General features: G+C 53.6%; 1 protein-coding gene across 2 annotated transcripts in view; it reads right to left on the reverse strand.

The window, feature by feature from the left end:
- The window catches only part of SCAP (SREBF chaperone), a 61986-nt gene that overhangs the window by 29497 nt on the left and 18396 nt on the right, over positions 1-14093 (reverse strand). For both annotated transcript variants that reach the window (XM_064409792.1, XM_064409874.1), the window contains exons 3-4: positions 7347-7473; positions 5762-5919 (exon numbers count right to left, since the gene is read on the reverse strand). In XM_064409792.1, coding sequence (XP_064265862.1) covers positions 5762-5919; positions 7347-7473 — 285 coding nt within the window. The remainder of the gene's footprint in view (positions 1-5761; positions 5920-7346; positions 7474-14093) is intronic.

Consider the following 14093-nt stretch of genomic DNA (forward strand, 5'->3'; position numbering starts at 1 on the left):
CTCTGTCCGGGTGTCTCTGTGCTCTGTCCGGGTATCTCTATGCTCTGTCCGGGTGTCTGTGTGCTCTGTCCGGGTATCTCTGTGCTCTGCCCAGATGTCTCTGTGCTCTGTTCGTGTGTCTGTGTTCTGTCCGGGTGTCTCTGTGCTCTGCCCGGGTGTCTGTGCTCTGTCCGGGTGTCTGTGTGCTCTGCCCGGGTGTCTGTGCTCTGTCCGGGTGTCTGTGTGCTCTGTCCGGGTATCTCTATGCTCTGTCCGGGTGTCTGTGTGCTCTGTCCGGGTATCTCTGTGCTCTGCCCGGGTGTCTCTGTGCTCTGTCCGGGTGTCTGTGATCTGTCCGGGTGTCTGTGTGCTCTGTCCGGGTGTCTCTGTGTTCTGCCCGGGTGTCTGTGTGCTCTGTCCGGGTGTCTGTGTGTTCTGCCCGGGTGTCTCTGTGCTCTGTCCGGGTGTCTGTGTGCTCTGTCCAGGTGTCTGTGTGCTCTGCCCGGGTGTCTCTGTGCTCTGTCCGGGTGTCTGTGCTCTGTCCGGGTGTCTGTGTGCTCTGCCCGGGTGTCTGTGCTCTGTCCGGGTGTCTGTGTGTCCCAAGGACAGGGGTACCCCGATGCAGACCCCGCTCCGCTCCCCGCTCCGCTCCGTGCTCTGCTCCCAACAGCGCAGCGCCCCCGCGTGGCGGCGGCCGGAACAGCGCCGTGCGCCGCCGGGGCCGAGCCGCGGGAACCGGGCGGGAACGGGAACGGGGCGGGAACGGGGCGGGAATGGGAACCGGGCGGGAACGGGAACGGGGCGGGAACGGGGGGGCGGGAACGGGAACGGGGCGGGAACGGGGCGGGAACGGGGGGGAAAGAGGGCGGGAACGGCGCGGGAACGGCGCGGGATCCCCGCGGGATTCCCGGGCCTGGGCACCGCACGGGCACCGCTCTCCGGGCCCGGGCTCCCCGCAAAGCCGGGCACGGACACCCGCAGGACCTGCCTGTGCATCCCCTCGGGCAGCAGGGAGGGCTGGGGGCAGTCACTGACACCCTCCGGGGGAACAAAGGCAGCCCTGGACAGAGCACCCTGCCCAGGCACGGACTGAGCAGCGGCCGTGCTGAGGCTGCACACGCTGAGGAGCTCCGGAGTGACCATCCCTGCATGGTTACACTCACTCTGGAGTGACCATCCCTGCATGGTTACACCCACAACAATGTGACCATCCCTGCATGGTTACACTCACAACAACACCTTCACACTGAGGAGCTCCGGAGTGACCATCCCTGCATGGTTACACTCACAGCAATGTGACCATCCCTGCATGGTTACACTCACAGCAATGTGACCATCCCTGCATGGTTACACCCACAACGATGTGACCATCCCTGCATGGTTACACTCATTCTGGAGTGACCATCCCTGCATGGTTACACTCATTCTGGAGTGACCATCCCTGCATGGTTACACTCACAGCAATGTGACCATCCCTGCATGGTTACACTCACAGCAATGCCTTCTGGAGTGACCATCCCTGCATGGTTACAGCCACAACAACGCCTTCAATCCCACAGCACCCTGATGTGTCAGCCACCCCAACAGCGACTGCAAAGGGAGCAGGGCTGGTTTTCCCCCAACACAGCACACACAGAACCAATAGCTCCTGACCCTTGCAGGAGAAATTCCCACCTGAAGCCCCTGCAGGCTGTGACACTGGTAACAACAGCAGCTGCTGGATTTGTTCTCAGTTTCCTGCTCATTTCATTAAATGTTTGGATGATGGGAATTCCACACCAAACATATTTTCCAGTGGCCTTCCTGCAGCTGGAGTGATGCTCCTTCTGGAAGGAATGACAGCCCAGATCCACACAGTCAGTACTGTTAAGGTGCTAGAGCATTTGAGCTTTCAATGGTTTGCATGAATATTTACTTATGGTCTGTCCCAGTAGTTTTGCAGTGTATATGAGCTATTGCTTCAGAATGCTCGTGTCTCCACTCTGGTTGTCACGGGGTGGAAAAGATTTCCCCCTGAATGTAAGTTGAATTTTCCAGAACATATTCTGGAATCAGTTTTGTGCACCTCTTCCCATCTCCTCGGGGTAAGGTATAAAACTCCCCATGGCAGTAGGTGGGAACCATTTGAGTTTCATTCCAGCTGTGATCCCCCTGGGGCTCACACCAGATTGTCCTGTAGTACATGCACATTTGGCCAGGTGATTGGTCAGGTGAGCACTGTCTAACACTTGATATGGTGAGCAAGGACAGGTGAAATGCTGAGCTTCACTGAGGAACACTGGGCTGAGAACCAGGAATGGAAGTGAAGGGAGTCACTGACCCGTCACCTCCAACCACTGCAACTGAGAAATTAACTCCAGGAACTTTTCCTGGATCCTCATTTGCATCCCATCTTTCCTACAGTTTTAACACTCAGGGGGTGGGGAACATCCTGATCCACACAGACTGGTAACAATACAAGTGAAATTACTTGTTTGGGTTGTCCTCAGCCACCATGAACACTCTGGACAGAACACTCTGGCTATACCCTGCCACTGTAACTTTTTTTAATCAGTAATCATTATATATCTATATCTACATCTATCTATCCTATCTATCCATCCATCCATCCATGCCCTGAGCAGGGACACTGCTTTGCCCTGTGGTGACTCCAGGGGCTGAGTGAAGGCTCCTGAACCTTCCCCATGTCCATGGGCAGCTCCATCTGACTCCCAGTCAATGCTGGCTCCTTTGCCAGCTCTAACACAGGTTGTGCTGTAATCTACTGGAACTTCTTCACTTTTTTACTGTGGAGATATTCTGATTAACAACTTCCATCTGTTATTTGCTGTCTGTTTAATAAATAATTCACCTTATAAAGACACCTCATTTGCTTTCACCAGAACATGTGGGCCAGAGGGAGTCCTTAAATTTAACCTGCTGCCAAAGCCTGAGGCTAAGGCCTGCCTGGCTCTGGCTCTGCACATCTCAGGAAGTGCTTCCAGATGGCAAATGAACTGAAGGCTTTGTAAGATCCCCCTCCAGAAGAGATTTCTCTATAACAACTACAAAGAACGAGCAGAGAAATTCAAAATTGATGATTTGCCTTTGTGAACACCCCCTGCACAACGTGCACCCCGTGGCTGCACGGCAGGACACCCGGACAAGGCTCAGCTGTCAAAAGACAGCAATGGCAAACACACTTCCAAAAACGGTGTTAATAGGGACCAAAGCTTGGGGGAGGAAAATGTAAAGGAACTGAGGCAGTGATGGCTCTGGAAAGGCTCCAGGAGAGCCAGATGACCATGGTTTGTATTTCATCAGCTCTGCAATGGGGCAGAGATAACAGCTCTGCTGCAGATAAGCCCAGGGCCGTCCCTGTCTGCGAGGCCACCCAGCCCTGGGATCCTGTCCCTGTGGGATGCTGAGGGTGCACAGTGACACCAAACCCACACTGGGCAAAGCACAGGCTCCAGGTCACTCCTGAATTAACACGGGTGAGTGCTTGGGTCTGCAGCCAGGGGAAACACACCCAGGTGTGCTTCCTGCCCAGGTACACTTAACCACCTGCAGCTCCCTCCTGGAATATAAAATCATATCAAAGATATGTAAGAGAATAGAATAGAATATAAAACAGAATACAAAACAGGCCAGTTTGCATGTAAAAAAAATATTCCTGCTCAGCTTTGTCACTGGCAACAAACAAGAACTTCATAATGACTTTTGAGGTAATTGCAGAATTTATCTCAAAATTAGATGTTTCCTGAAATACCCAAATGCATCCCCAAAAAGGTAACCTTGCCCCAAGGTTTGGGTCTAAATGCTGAAGTAATTTTCTCCTGGTGGTACGAAGAGCAATAATAAAAGTAATAATTTTGTTTCTGTGTTGCATCACTGCTCATGAAGGGCAATGCCAAGGGGAGATAATGAGAGTACAATGGGAAGACAAGGGAGATAATGAGAACACAGCACAGGCCTGGCAGCACGCTGCTTCTGCCTGTAATTGGCAACAGATGATTATCCCATGGGATAAGGGAGGAGAAGGACAGAGCACACGGCCACAAGGTCAGTGCCAAGGCTGGGGGAGCTGGCAGGGAGAGCAAACTGAGGAAACCTGAGGAGCAAAAGTGGCATTTCTACAACATGACCTCCGAGAGCAGCAGCTGGGGGTGAAGGATGGGTCCCCAAAAGGACAAACCATCAGCTAGAGGAGCAGGGTGGGCACTCAAAAATGATGAATTCAATACCCTTTCTGTTAACAGCACAAAGATCAAGACCCCACCTGGGGGTAAAAAAAGAGTTTTTCTGCTCTCAGGTGGGAGCTTGTCAGCTGGAAAGAACAGAGAGACACGGGGGCATTAATAAATCTCCTCTTAATGTGCAGAAGTGATGTGAGTGGGCACAAAACCAGACTTGTGATCTCAGGGGCGTCCCAGGAAAAGCCTTTCCATGGCAAACACCCCACAGGTGAGACTCCCCTGACAATCCTCCCCCCTCAGGAATGTCCCAGTGCCAGCAGTGCCACCAGCAGCACCCAGGATGGCACCTGGATTGCTGAGCCTCTCACCAGTGAGCCCAGATTTCTGTTTGGCTTTTAACAAACAGCAGGCTGGGCTGGGGAGTGGGAGCTCCCCTGGAAACACCTGGGAGCTGAGGAAAGCTGCTGTATAAAGGCTGCAACAGGATAAAACCAAGCAGGTACCAACTGGCCCTAAAAACAGCCAAGGAAAGTCAGGAGAAGGTTCCTAAGAGGAAATTCCAGCAGTGGCCCAGAACCCCCTGAGATATGGAGCTGGTGTGGTGGTGAGGGAATTCTGAGACCCTGCACCTGTATCACCTTGCAGGACTCTTCTGCACTCTGCCAGAAAACTCCTGAGGGTTTTCAGTGCCCTACCTGGAGCACAGGGAATTCTCCAGCATCAAGGTGAATTGCCCCAGGTGCAGGATGGATCCCACCTTTGGGACATGACCAGCTCCAAGCCCCAGGGGCAGGATGGATCCCACCTTTAGGGCATCACCAGCTCCAAGCCCCAGGGGCAGGATGGATCCCACCTTTAGGGCAGCTCCAAGCCCCAGGGGCAGGATGGATCCCACCTTTAGGGCATCACCAGCTCCAAGCCCCAGGGGCAGGATGGATCCCACCTTTAGGGCATCACCAAGCCCCAGGGGCAGGATGGATCCCACCTTTAGGGCAGCTCCAAGCCCCAGGGGCAGGATGGATCCCACCTTTGGGACATGACCAGCTCCAAGCCCCAGGGGCAGGATGGATCCCACCTTTGGGACATGACCAGCTCCAAGCCCCAGGGGCAGGATGGATCCCACCTTTGGGACATGACCAGCTCCAAGCCCCAGGGGCAGGATGGATCTCACCTTTAGGGCATCACCAGCCCCAGGGGCAGGATGGATCCCACCTTTAGGGCAGCTCCAAGCCCCAGGTGCAGGATGGATCCCACCTTTAGGGCATGACAGCTCCAAGCCCCAGGGGCAGGATGGATCCCACCTTTAGGGCATCACCAAGCCCCAGGGGCAGGATGGATCCCACCTTTAGGGCATGACAGCTCCAAGCCCCAGGGGCAGGATGGATCCCACCTTTGGGACATGACCAGCTCCAAGCCCCAGGGGCAGGATGGATCCCACCTTTAGGGCAGCTCCAAGCCCCAGGGGCAGGATGGATCCCACCTTTAGGGCAGCTCCAAGCCCCAGGGGCAGGATGGATCCCACCTTTAGGGCATCACCAGCCCCTGGCCAGCCCCGGGCAGCCCCCTGCAGCCAGCTGTGCCCAGCTGCAGCTGCTGTGCCTCACCTGTCTCTCAGGGCGTGGTTCCTGATCTCCTCCACCAGCGGGAAGACGCGGGCCAGCGGCGAGCGGAACACATCCACAGCCAGGAAGTTCTTCTGCCACGGGGACACGGTGGCTTTCACAAAGATCTGCTGGATGTAGGCCACGGGAGCCCCCACGTACTGCGGGGAAACAGGGCAGGGTCAGGGCTCTGCTGCAGGGCTGGGGAATCACACACAGACACACAGGATTCGCCTGGGAAGCTGAGAGAAAGCTCAAAGGAAGAATCAGAACAATTATTGTCTCTCTTTCTGCAACTGTTGTTTGTAGATATGATTCTCCAGAGAGTGCTATTCATGGTTTGCCAACAGTGTGAGAGAAGATGCCTAAAAAGCAATCAAGTCCACCGTTGTTTCTATAAAAACTGTAGATTTCTAATAAAGATGTACCTGCTCATACCTTCTACTGGCAGAATCTCTGTATCACCTCTGTCTGTCCCCAGTACCCCTCCAGTGACAGGGGGCTGTGTACAACCCCCAGTGGGATGGGAACACATCTTGAGCTGTTTTATTTTCCAGCATCAGCCTCATTCCATGGTTGTGACAATGGGAAGATGCCAGCAGCTCACATCCCAGGCAGCAGACCAAGAACTCAATGTTACAACTCACTTTATAAGTTTTTGACCAATCACACAAAGCAGAAGCATTGACAGCAGTTCCATCCAAGCACTGGAAGCACAGGTACCTTTGGTTAAACAATGCTTGCTTATTTTGAATACAATCCCTGCTTGTGAGCCTGAAAACACAATGCACAGAGCTCCTTTGTTAAGCTGAGAACTCCCTAACATCTTCCTAGATGTTCTTTCCTAAAACCCTCTGATTTTAAAGATTCCCCCAGCTGGGGAGCTCCCAGAGAACCAGAGCAGGAACAGCTTTGCCAGACTCTGTTTTCCCTGCCCAAATCAGAGGTGGAACAGGACAGGACAGGCAGTCAAGAACAAAGGGAGTCTGAGTCTCTGTGTTGTAGGGACGTCAAAGCCCACCCAGTGCCACCCCTGCCATGGCAGGGACACCTCCCACTGTCCCAGGTGCTCCCAGCCCTGTCCAGCCTGGCCTGGGACAGTTCCAGGGGTGGGGCAGCCACAGCTGCTCTGGGCCCTCAATCAGGTGCTGGGCAGCCCAGCAGGGCTGTGTCCCCTTGCCAAATCCCCAGCAGGGCCATGTTCCCTCCCTATGTCCCCATGTCCCAGCAGGGCCATGTCCCTCCTGTGTCCCTCCCATGTCCCAGCAGGGCCGTGTCCCTCCCATGTGCCCCCCATGTCCCAGCAGGGCCACGTCCCCTCCTCATATCCCCATGTCCCTCCCATGTCCCCAGCAGGGCTGTGTCCCCTCCCCAGTGGCTCAGCAGGGCCATGCCCAATCCCCATGTCCCCAGCACGGCCGTGTACCTCCCTGAGTCCCTCCCATGTCCCCGTGCCCAGCAGGGCCGTGTCCCTCCCATGTCCCTCCCCGTGTCCCTCCTCATGTCCCCGTGTCCCCCCCAAGTCCCTCCCCGTGCCCCAGCAGGGCCGTGTCCCCCCCATGTCCCCCCATGTCCCCGCAGCCCTCACCCAGTCGGGGCGCTCGGCGGGCTCCCCGTGCTGCGGGCCCTGCTCCCCGGGGGGGCTGTAGTCCTTCAGGGGCGTGCTGAACTCCACGGGGCCCGTCCCTGGCAGGGGCAGCTTCAGCAGGGGCGAGCTGGGGGGACACAGCAGGCAAAGCCCTCAGCTGGGAGCTCAGGGACTCTTGGAGGCAGAACAAATCACATGTTCCCTGAAATAGCGGAATGCACCCCCAAAATGGTAACCCTGCCCCCAGGTTGAGGTCTAAATGTTGAAGTCATTTTCTCCTGGTGCTATGAAGAATAATAATAAAAGTAGTAATTTATATTAATTTATATAATAATAACAACAGCAATAATAACAATAACAAGAAGGAGAAGAAGGAGAAGGAGAAGAAAGGAGAAGAAAGAGAAGGAGAAGGAGAAGGAGAAGGAGACGAAGGAGAAGAAGAAGGAGAAATAATTTCTATAATAATAATAATAATAATAATAATAATAATAATAATAGAAGAGTTAGAAAAATAGCCAGGTCCACTTTGGCAAAGCCAAGCTGTGCAGGACAGGAGGCCCAGCAAGGTGGCTTTGCCTTTCATGGCACACACTGCTACCCCAGAGCCCTTCTCCCTTGGAAAGGGATGGAAAAGTCCTGGGAGAGAAGGGAAGAGCTTGCAGAGCCTCTCCTGGATTCCTCCAGCCAACTTAGCTGTGGCAGAAAACAAGTTAGGTGTGACAAAAACCACTCAGTGTGGCCGTGGCTCAGTAACTGCATCCCACCCAAAGCCCAGGCACCCCTATGCTCCAGTGGCTGCTCCCCTGCCCCAAAGCCTTCAGAACCCTCTGCTTCTCCTCGTTTACATTCAAAACTTGTCATTAACCTCTCAAAACTTGTCATTAACCTCATTGGTCCTGAAAGCACTTTTAAGAGCAGCAGTGAGACACCAAAACTGTGAAATCTTGATCTGCTTGCTGCTTTGCCACCACAACCTCTGGTGATTGTAGCTCCTGTCCCACAAGAGAGACTTTGAACTATTCAGAAGTTGAGAAAATGAGGTTACAGACAGTTTAGAATGGGATTTTTACCTCCAAATGTTCTCTAAAGTGGTTTAAAGCAAGTCAGAACTGAACTGGTGGCAAAAGCAAGGCTGCTGACACACAGAGATCCACAAGAATGTGGAACTGTCAGCACCAAACTGGAGATCAGAACTTCAGCCTTTTTGTGCCTCACAATTCCTGCTATATCCTCCTGGTTGTAGATGAATTTTGTGGCAATACTGACACAAGAAATAAAGACCTTGGAACTGCTGCCCTGCAAGGCTCTGCCCACTTCAGTGGGGATTAGTTCGGATCATCCAAGGCCATGGAGGAACAAGCAGCATCTAAACACAAGGCTTCAGAGAGAACAACAAACAGCTGAAAAAGCACAATGAAATCAGAAGCCAGGCTTGTCAGATTTGCTCTTTATTGCTCTGACAGAAACACATCTGATTATCAGCATTCCCTTGTGCAGGGAAGAGAAAAAGGAATAATGAGATCAAGCCTAAGAGATAACCAAAGCACAGCACGTTCAACAGATGCTTGAGGAGGAATTATTTGTCCCTAAATGATTTCAGTGTTGGCAACTGTGTCCAGAAATCCAAGGGAAACACCTGAGATTCACAGAGGGCTCTGCAGAGGGGCATTCCCCGTGAGTCACCGGTGAGCTGGGAGGAGTCACAACAGCAGGCTTTTGTAGAATTGGAGTCACTTACAACCAGAGTGCTCAGAGTTAGTCTGACTGTGGAGTCAGCTCAGCTTTAGTCTGACTGTGGAGTCAGCTCAGCTTTAGTCTGACTGTGGAGTCAGCTCAGCTTTAGTCTGACTGTGGAGTGAGCTCAGCTTTAGTCTGACTGTGGAGTCAGCTCAGCTTTAGTGTGACTGTGGAGTGAGCTCAGCTTTAGTCTGACTGTGGAGTGAGCTCAGCTTTAGTCTGACTGTGGAGTGAGCTCAGCTTTAGTCTGACTGTGGAGTCAGCTCAGCTTTAGTCTGACTGTGGAGTCAGCTCAGCTTTAGTCTGACTGTGGAGTCAGCTCAGCTTTAGTCTGACTGTGGAGTCAGCTCAGCTTTAGTCTGACTGTGGAGTCAGCTCAGCTTTAGTCTGACTGTGGAGTCAGCTCAGCTTTAGCCTGACTGTGGAGTGAGCTCAGCTTTAGTCTGACTGTGGAGTCAGCTCAGCTTTAGTCTGTGGAGTGAGCTCAGCTTTAGTCTGACTGTGGAGTGAGCTCAGCTTTAGTCTGACTGTGGAGTGAGCTCAGCTTTAGTCTGACTGTGGAGTCAGCTCAGCTTTAGTCTGACTGTGGAGTCAGCTCAGCTTTAGTCTGACTGTGGAGTGAGCTCAGCTTTAGTCTGACTGTGGAGTGAGCTCAGCTTTAGTCTGACTGTGGAGTGAGCTCAGCTTTAGTCTGACTGTGGAGTGAGCTCAGCTTTAGCCTGACTGTGGAGTCAGCTCAGCTTTAGCCTGACTGTGGAGTGAGCTCAGCTTTAGTCTGACTGCGGAGTGAGCTCAGCTTTAGTGTGACTGTGGAGTGAGCTCAGCTTTAGTCTGACTGGAGTGAGCTCAGCTTTAGTCTGACTGTGGAGTGAGCTCAGCTTTAGTCTGACTGTGGAGTCAGCTCAGCTTTAGTCTGACTGTGGAGTCAGCTCAGCTTTAGTCTGACTGTGGAGTCAGCTCAGCTTTAGTCTGACTGTGGAGTGAGCTCAGCTTTAGTCTGACTGTGGAGTGAGCTCAGCTTTAGTCTGACTGTGGAGTCAGCTCAGCTTTAGTCTGACTGTGGAGTGAGCTCAGCTTTAGTCTGACTGTGGAGTGAGCTCAGAGTTAGTCTGACTGTGGAGTGAGCTCAGAGTTAGTCTGACTGTGGAGTGAGCTCAGCTTTAGTCTGACTGTGGAGTCAGCTCAGCTTTAGTCTGACTGTGGAGTGAGCTCAGCTTTAGTCTGTGGAGTCAGCTCAGCTTTAGTCTGACTGTGGAGTGAGCTCAGCTTTAGTGTGACTGTGGAGTGAGCTCAGCTTTAGTCTGACTGTGGAGTGAGCTCAGCTTTAGTCTGACTGTGGAGTGAGCTCAGCTTTAGTCTGACTGTGGAGTCAGCTCAGCTTTAGTCTGACTGTGGAGTGAGCTCAGCTTTAGTCTGACTGTGGAGTGAGCTCAGCTTTAGTCTGACTGTGGAGTCAGCTCAGCTTTAGTCTGACTGTGGAGTCAGCTCAGCTTTAGTCTGTGGAGTCAGCTCAGCTTTAGTCTGACTGTGGAGTGAGCTCAGCTTTAGCCTGACTGTGGAGTGAGCTCAGCTTTAGCCTGACTGTGGAGTCAGCTCAGCTTTAGCCTGACTGTGGAGTGAGCTCAGCTTTAGTCTGACTGTGGAGTCAGCTCAGCTTTAGTCTGTGGAGTGAGCTCAGCTTTAGTCTGACTGTGGAGTGAGCTCAGCTTTAGTCTGACTGTGGAGTGAGCTCAGCTTTAGTCTGACTGTGGAGTCAGCTCAGCTTTAGTCTGACTGTGGAGTGAGCTCAGCTTTAGTCTGACTGTGGAGTGAGCTCAGCTTTAGTCTGACTGTGGAGTCAGCTCAGCTTTAGTCTGACTGTGGAGTGAGCTCAGCTTTAGTCTGACTGTGGAGTCAGCTCAGCTTTAGTCTGACTGTGGAGTGAGCTCAGCTTTAGTCTGTGGAGTGAGCTCAGCTTTAGTCTGACTGTGGAGTGAGCTCAGCTTTAGTCTGTGGAGTGAGCTCAGCTTTAGTCTGACTGTGGAGTGAGCTCAGCTTTAGTCTGACTGTGGAGTCAGCTCAGCTTTAGTCTGACTGTGGAGTCAGCTCAGCTTTAGTCTGACTGTGGAGTGAGCTCAGCTTTAGTCTGACTGTGGAGTCAGCTCAGCTTTAGTCTGTGGAGTGAGCTCAGCTTTAGTCTGACTGTGGAGTGAGCTCAGCTTTAGTCTGACTGTGGAGTGAGCTCAGCTTTAGTCTGTGGAGTGAGCTCAGCTTTAGTCTGACTGTGGAGTGAGCTCAGCTTTAGTCTGACTGTGGAGTGAGCTCAGCTTTAGTCTGTGGAGTCAGCTCAGCTTTAGTCTGACTGTGGAGTGAGCTCAGCTTTAGTCTGACTGTGGAGTCAGCTCAGCTTTAGCCTGACTGTGGAGTGAGCTCAGCTTTAGCCTGACTGTGGAGTGTCCCCCTGCCCTGGTGCCTGTGCTGGCAGTGCTGCTGCTGTCCCAGTGCCCTTCCCGGGGGTCTGGCAGCCCTGGCACCCCCGGGGCAGCAGAGTCCCCTCGAGGGAGCAGGGCCCAGCTCTCTGCAGCCCAGGGACAGGGACAGGTGCTGACTGCAGGTGGGAGGAGCAGCTCTGCTGGAGGGGATTCCCTCTGAGCTCCCAGCCCTGCTCCATGGCTCAGCGAGGAGGGAAAAGGGGCTCCTTGTGCCAGCCTGGCCCTCCCAGCTGGGACCCACCAGGTGCTGGGAACACGGAATGCTGGAGAGCTGTGGGATGGAAGGGACCCTGAGCACCACCCAGTGCCCCCCTGCCATGGCAGGGACAGCTCCCATGTCCCAGGCTGCTGCAGCCCATCCAGCCTGGCCTGGGCACTGCCTGGGGCAGCCCAGCTGCTCTGGGGTGCTGTGACAGCCCTGGGTCCCTGACACTGCACGGGGCCAGAGGGAAGAACAGCCCCACCTCAGCTCCAGGGAAGGCACTCCCAGCACTTGGGTTTGACTCTCCTCATATTTCTGTGTGCTAGGGATTTTTTTGAGCAGCAGGGAAAGAGGTGAACACGAGAATGGAAGGCACAGAGGAGGGAAGAACAGCAGGACCTGAAAGGGCCACAAAGCAAACCACAAGAGCTCCAGCTCAGAGCAGGAGCAGCCTCTGTCCATGGAGGGGCAGAGCCTGGAACAGCTGCCAGGGGGGCTGGAGTCTCCTCTCTGGAGACATCCCAGACCCCCCTGGACACAGCCCAGGGACCCTGCCCTGCCAGGGGGGTGGCCTGGGGACACCCAGACCCTCCCAAGCCCACCCACCCACGCTGTGATCCAGCACAGATGACAGGGAAGCTCAGGTTGCTCTGATTTGGGAAAGGCTCTGTTCAGGTGCTCGTGTCACTGTGCACCCTGCCAGCCCTCTGAAACCCCACAGAAAGCAAACACGGATCCTGCAACCAGCTGGAGCTGCTGAATGCAGCAGGAGCTGCACTGCAGCCCCCACATGAGGGAGGAGCAGTGCTCATCCAAGGACCTGACACAGCCTGAAACAGCTCAGGGGGCCAAGGAGGAGCAGGGCCAGGGGAGCTCCAGGAAATCCCTCCCTGCACATTCCCCCCGAGGGCAGAGGGCAGCAGGGAGCTGCCAGGGCTCAGGTAAGAGGGAAGGAGCTGATCCATGGCACGAACCCAGCTCCCAGCAGGACAAGCTTTTGGCCAAACAGAGCAGTGGAACCCCACTGCTGAGGAGGGGGAATCTGCTACCAGGGCCCTCCAGAGGGCTGCCAAGGCCGGCAGCTGGCAGCAACAGTGCCTTCTCAGCCTTGGCAAGTGCACCAACAGCCTGTCTGAGCCAGTGGTGGTGGCTGTGCCCTGCTTCCCTCTGACAGGGCCCTGAAGTTGTGCAGAAAGGAGATTCCCCTCTCCTGTGCAGCACAGCCTGCTGCCAGTGCATGCTGAAACCCCAGAGGAGGCTCAGACATGAGGAGTCTGACTGATTCAGGTGCTCTGGTTCCACACAAACAGTACAGATCTGTGCAGGAGTGATGCATTCTTACAGAAATAATAATATATAATAATAATATAAATAATATAAATAATAATAAATAAACATGTACACACACACACACCTCCCCAGGGCTCTGCTTCCAGCCAGCTCTGCCACTCTTCAGGAGCAGAGCCTTCAGTTAAATAACAAACCTGTTTAACTGCCCTAAAGCTGCTGCAGTCACTGGGTCACCTGCAATCCTCAGCTGGACTAAAAGCTGTCCCTCAGAGTGACACTGGCATTTCATATTCACCCCAATGAATATGAAATTCACCCCAATGAATATGAAATTCACCCCAATGAATATGAAATTCACCCCAATGAATATGAAATTCACCCCAATGAATATGCCATTTCCACGTGGCACCTGCTCCTCTCTGGGCTGCTGTCAGACAAGGCTGGTGACACCCCCATTCCAGGGAAAATGCAGATTCCAACACAGATCCACTCAAGAGGGATGAGGAAAATGAGTGTCACCTACAGAGGGATTTATAGTAGAAGAGGAAAACTCTGCCTCTGATGTGGGGACTAACTTGGATTTTCAGACTTTAGCACTAGAGAGTAAGAAGAGTCACAGGATTTTTTGCTTCGGGTATTAATTTATTCTCAAGCCCAGAGATGCTGTGTCTTGTCTGTCAGTGACATTAAACCCAGGGTCTGTACAAACCCTTCCAAGAGTAAAGGCACCCAAAAGAACCAGACCAGACTGTGGTTTCCTTACCCCTGCATGGGCACTGCCCTCACCTGCCTGAGGCCAGAACCCCTGCTGGATCAACTGTGCTTTGTTTCAGCTTTTAAAACTGTCTGCACACACAAATGGTGGGGTTTGACTGCTGGGAGGGGGAGGAAAGCCACAGTAACCGAGATCATTTATCTGCAGTAGAATTGCACAAGCCCTCCTTGAGGCCAGGTACAGCAGTCAGGGCTGATGCAGCCCTCTCCCTCTGCAGGGCTCCCTCTCCCTCTCCCTCTCCCCGTCCCTCTCCCTGTGCAGGGCTCAGGACC

This window comes from Passer domesticus, chromosome 1 (assembly GCF_036417665.1).
Source record: "Passer domesticus isolate bPasDom1 chromosome 1, bPasDom1.hap1, whole genome shotgun sequence".
NCBI lineage: Eukaryota > Metazoa > Chordata > Aves > Passeriformes > Passeridae > Passer > Passer domesticus.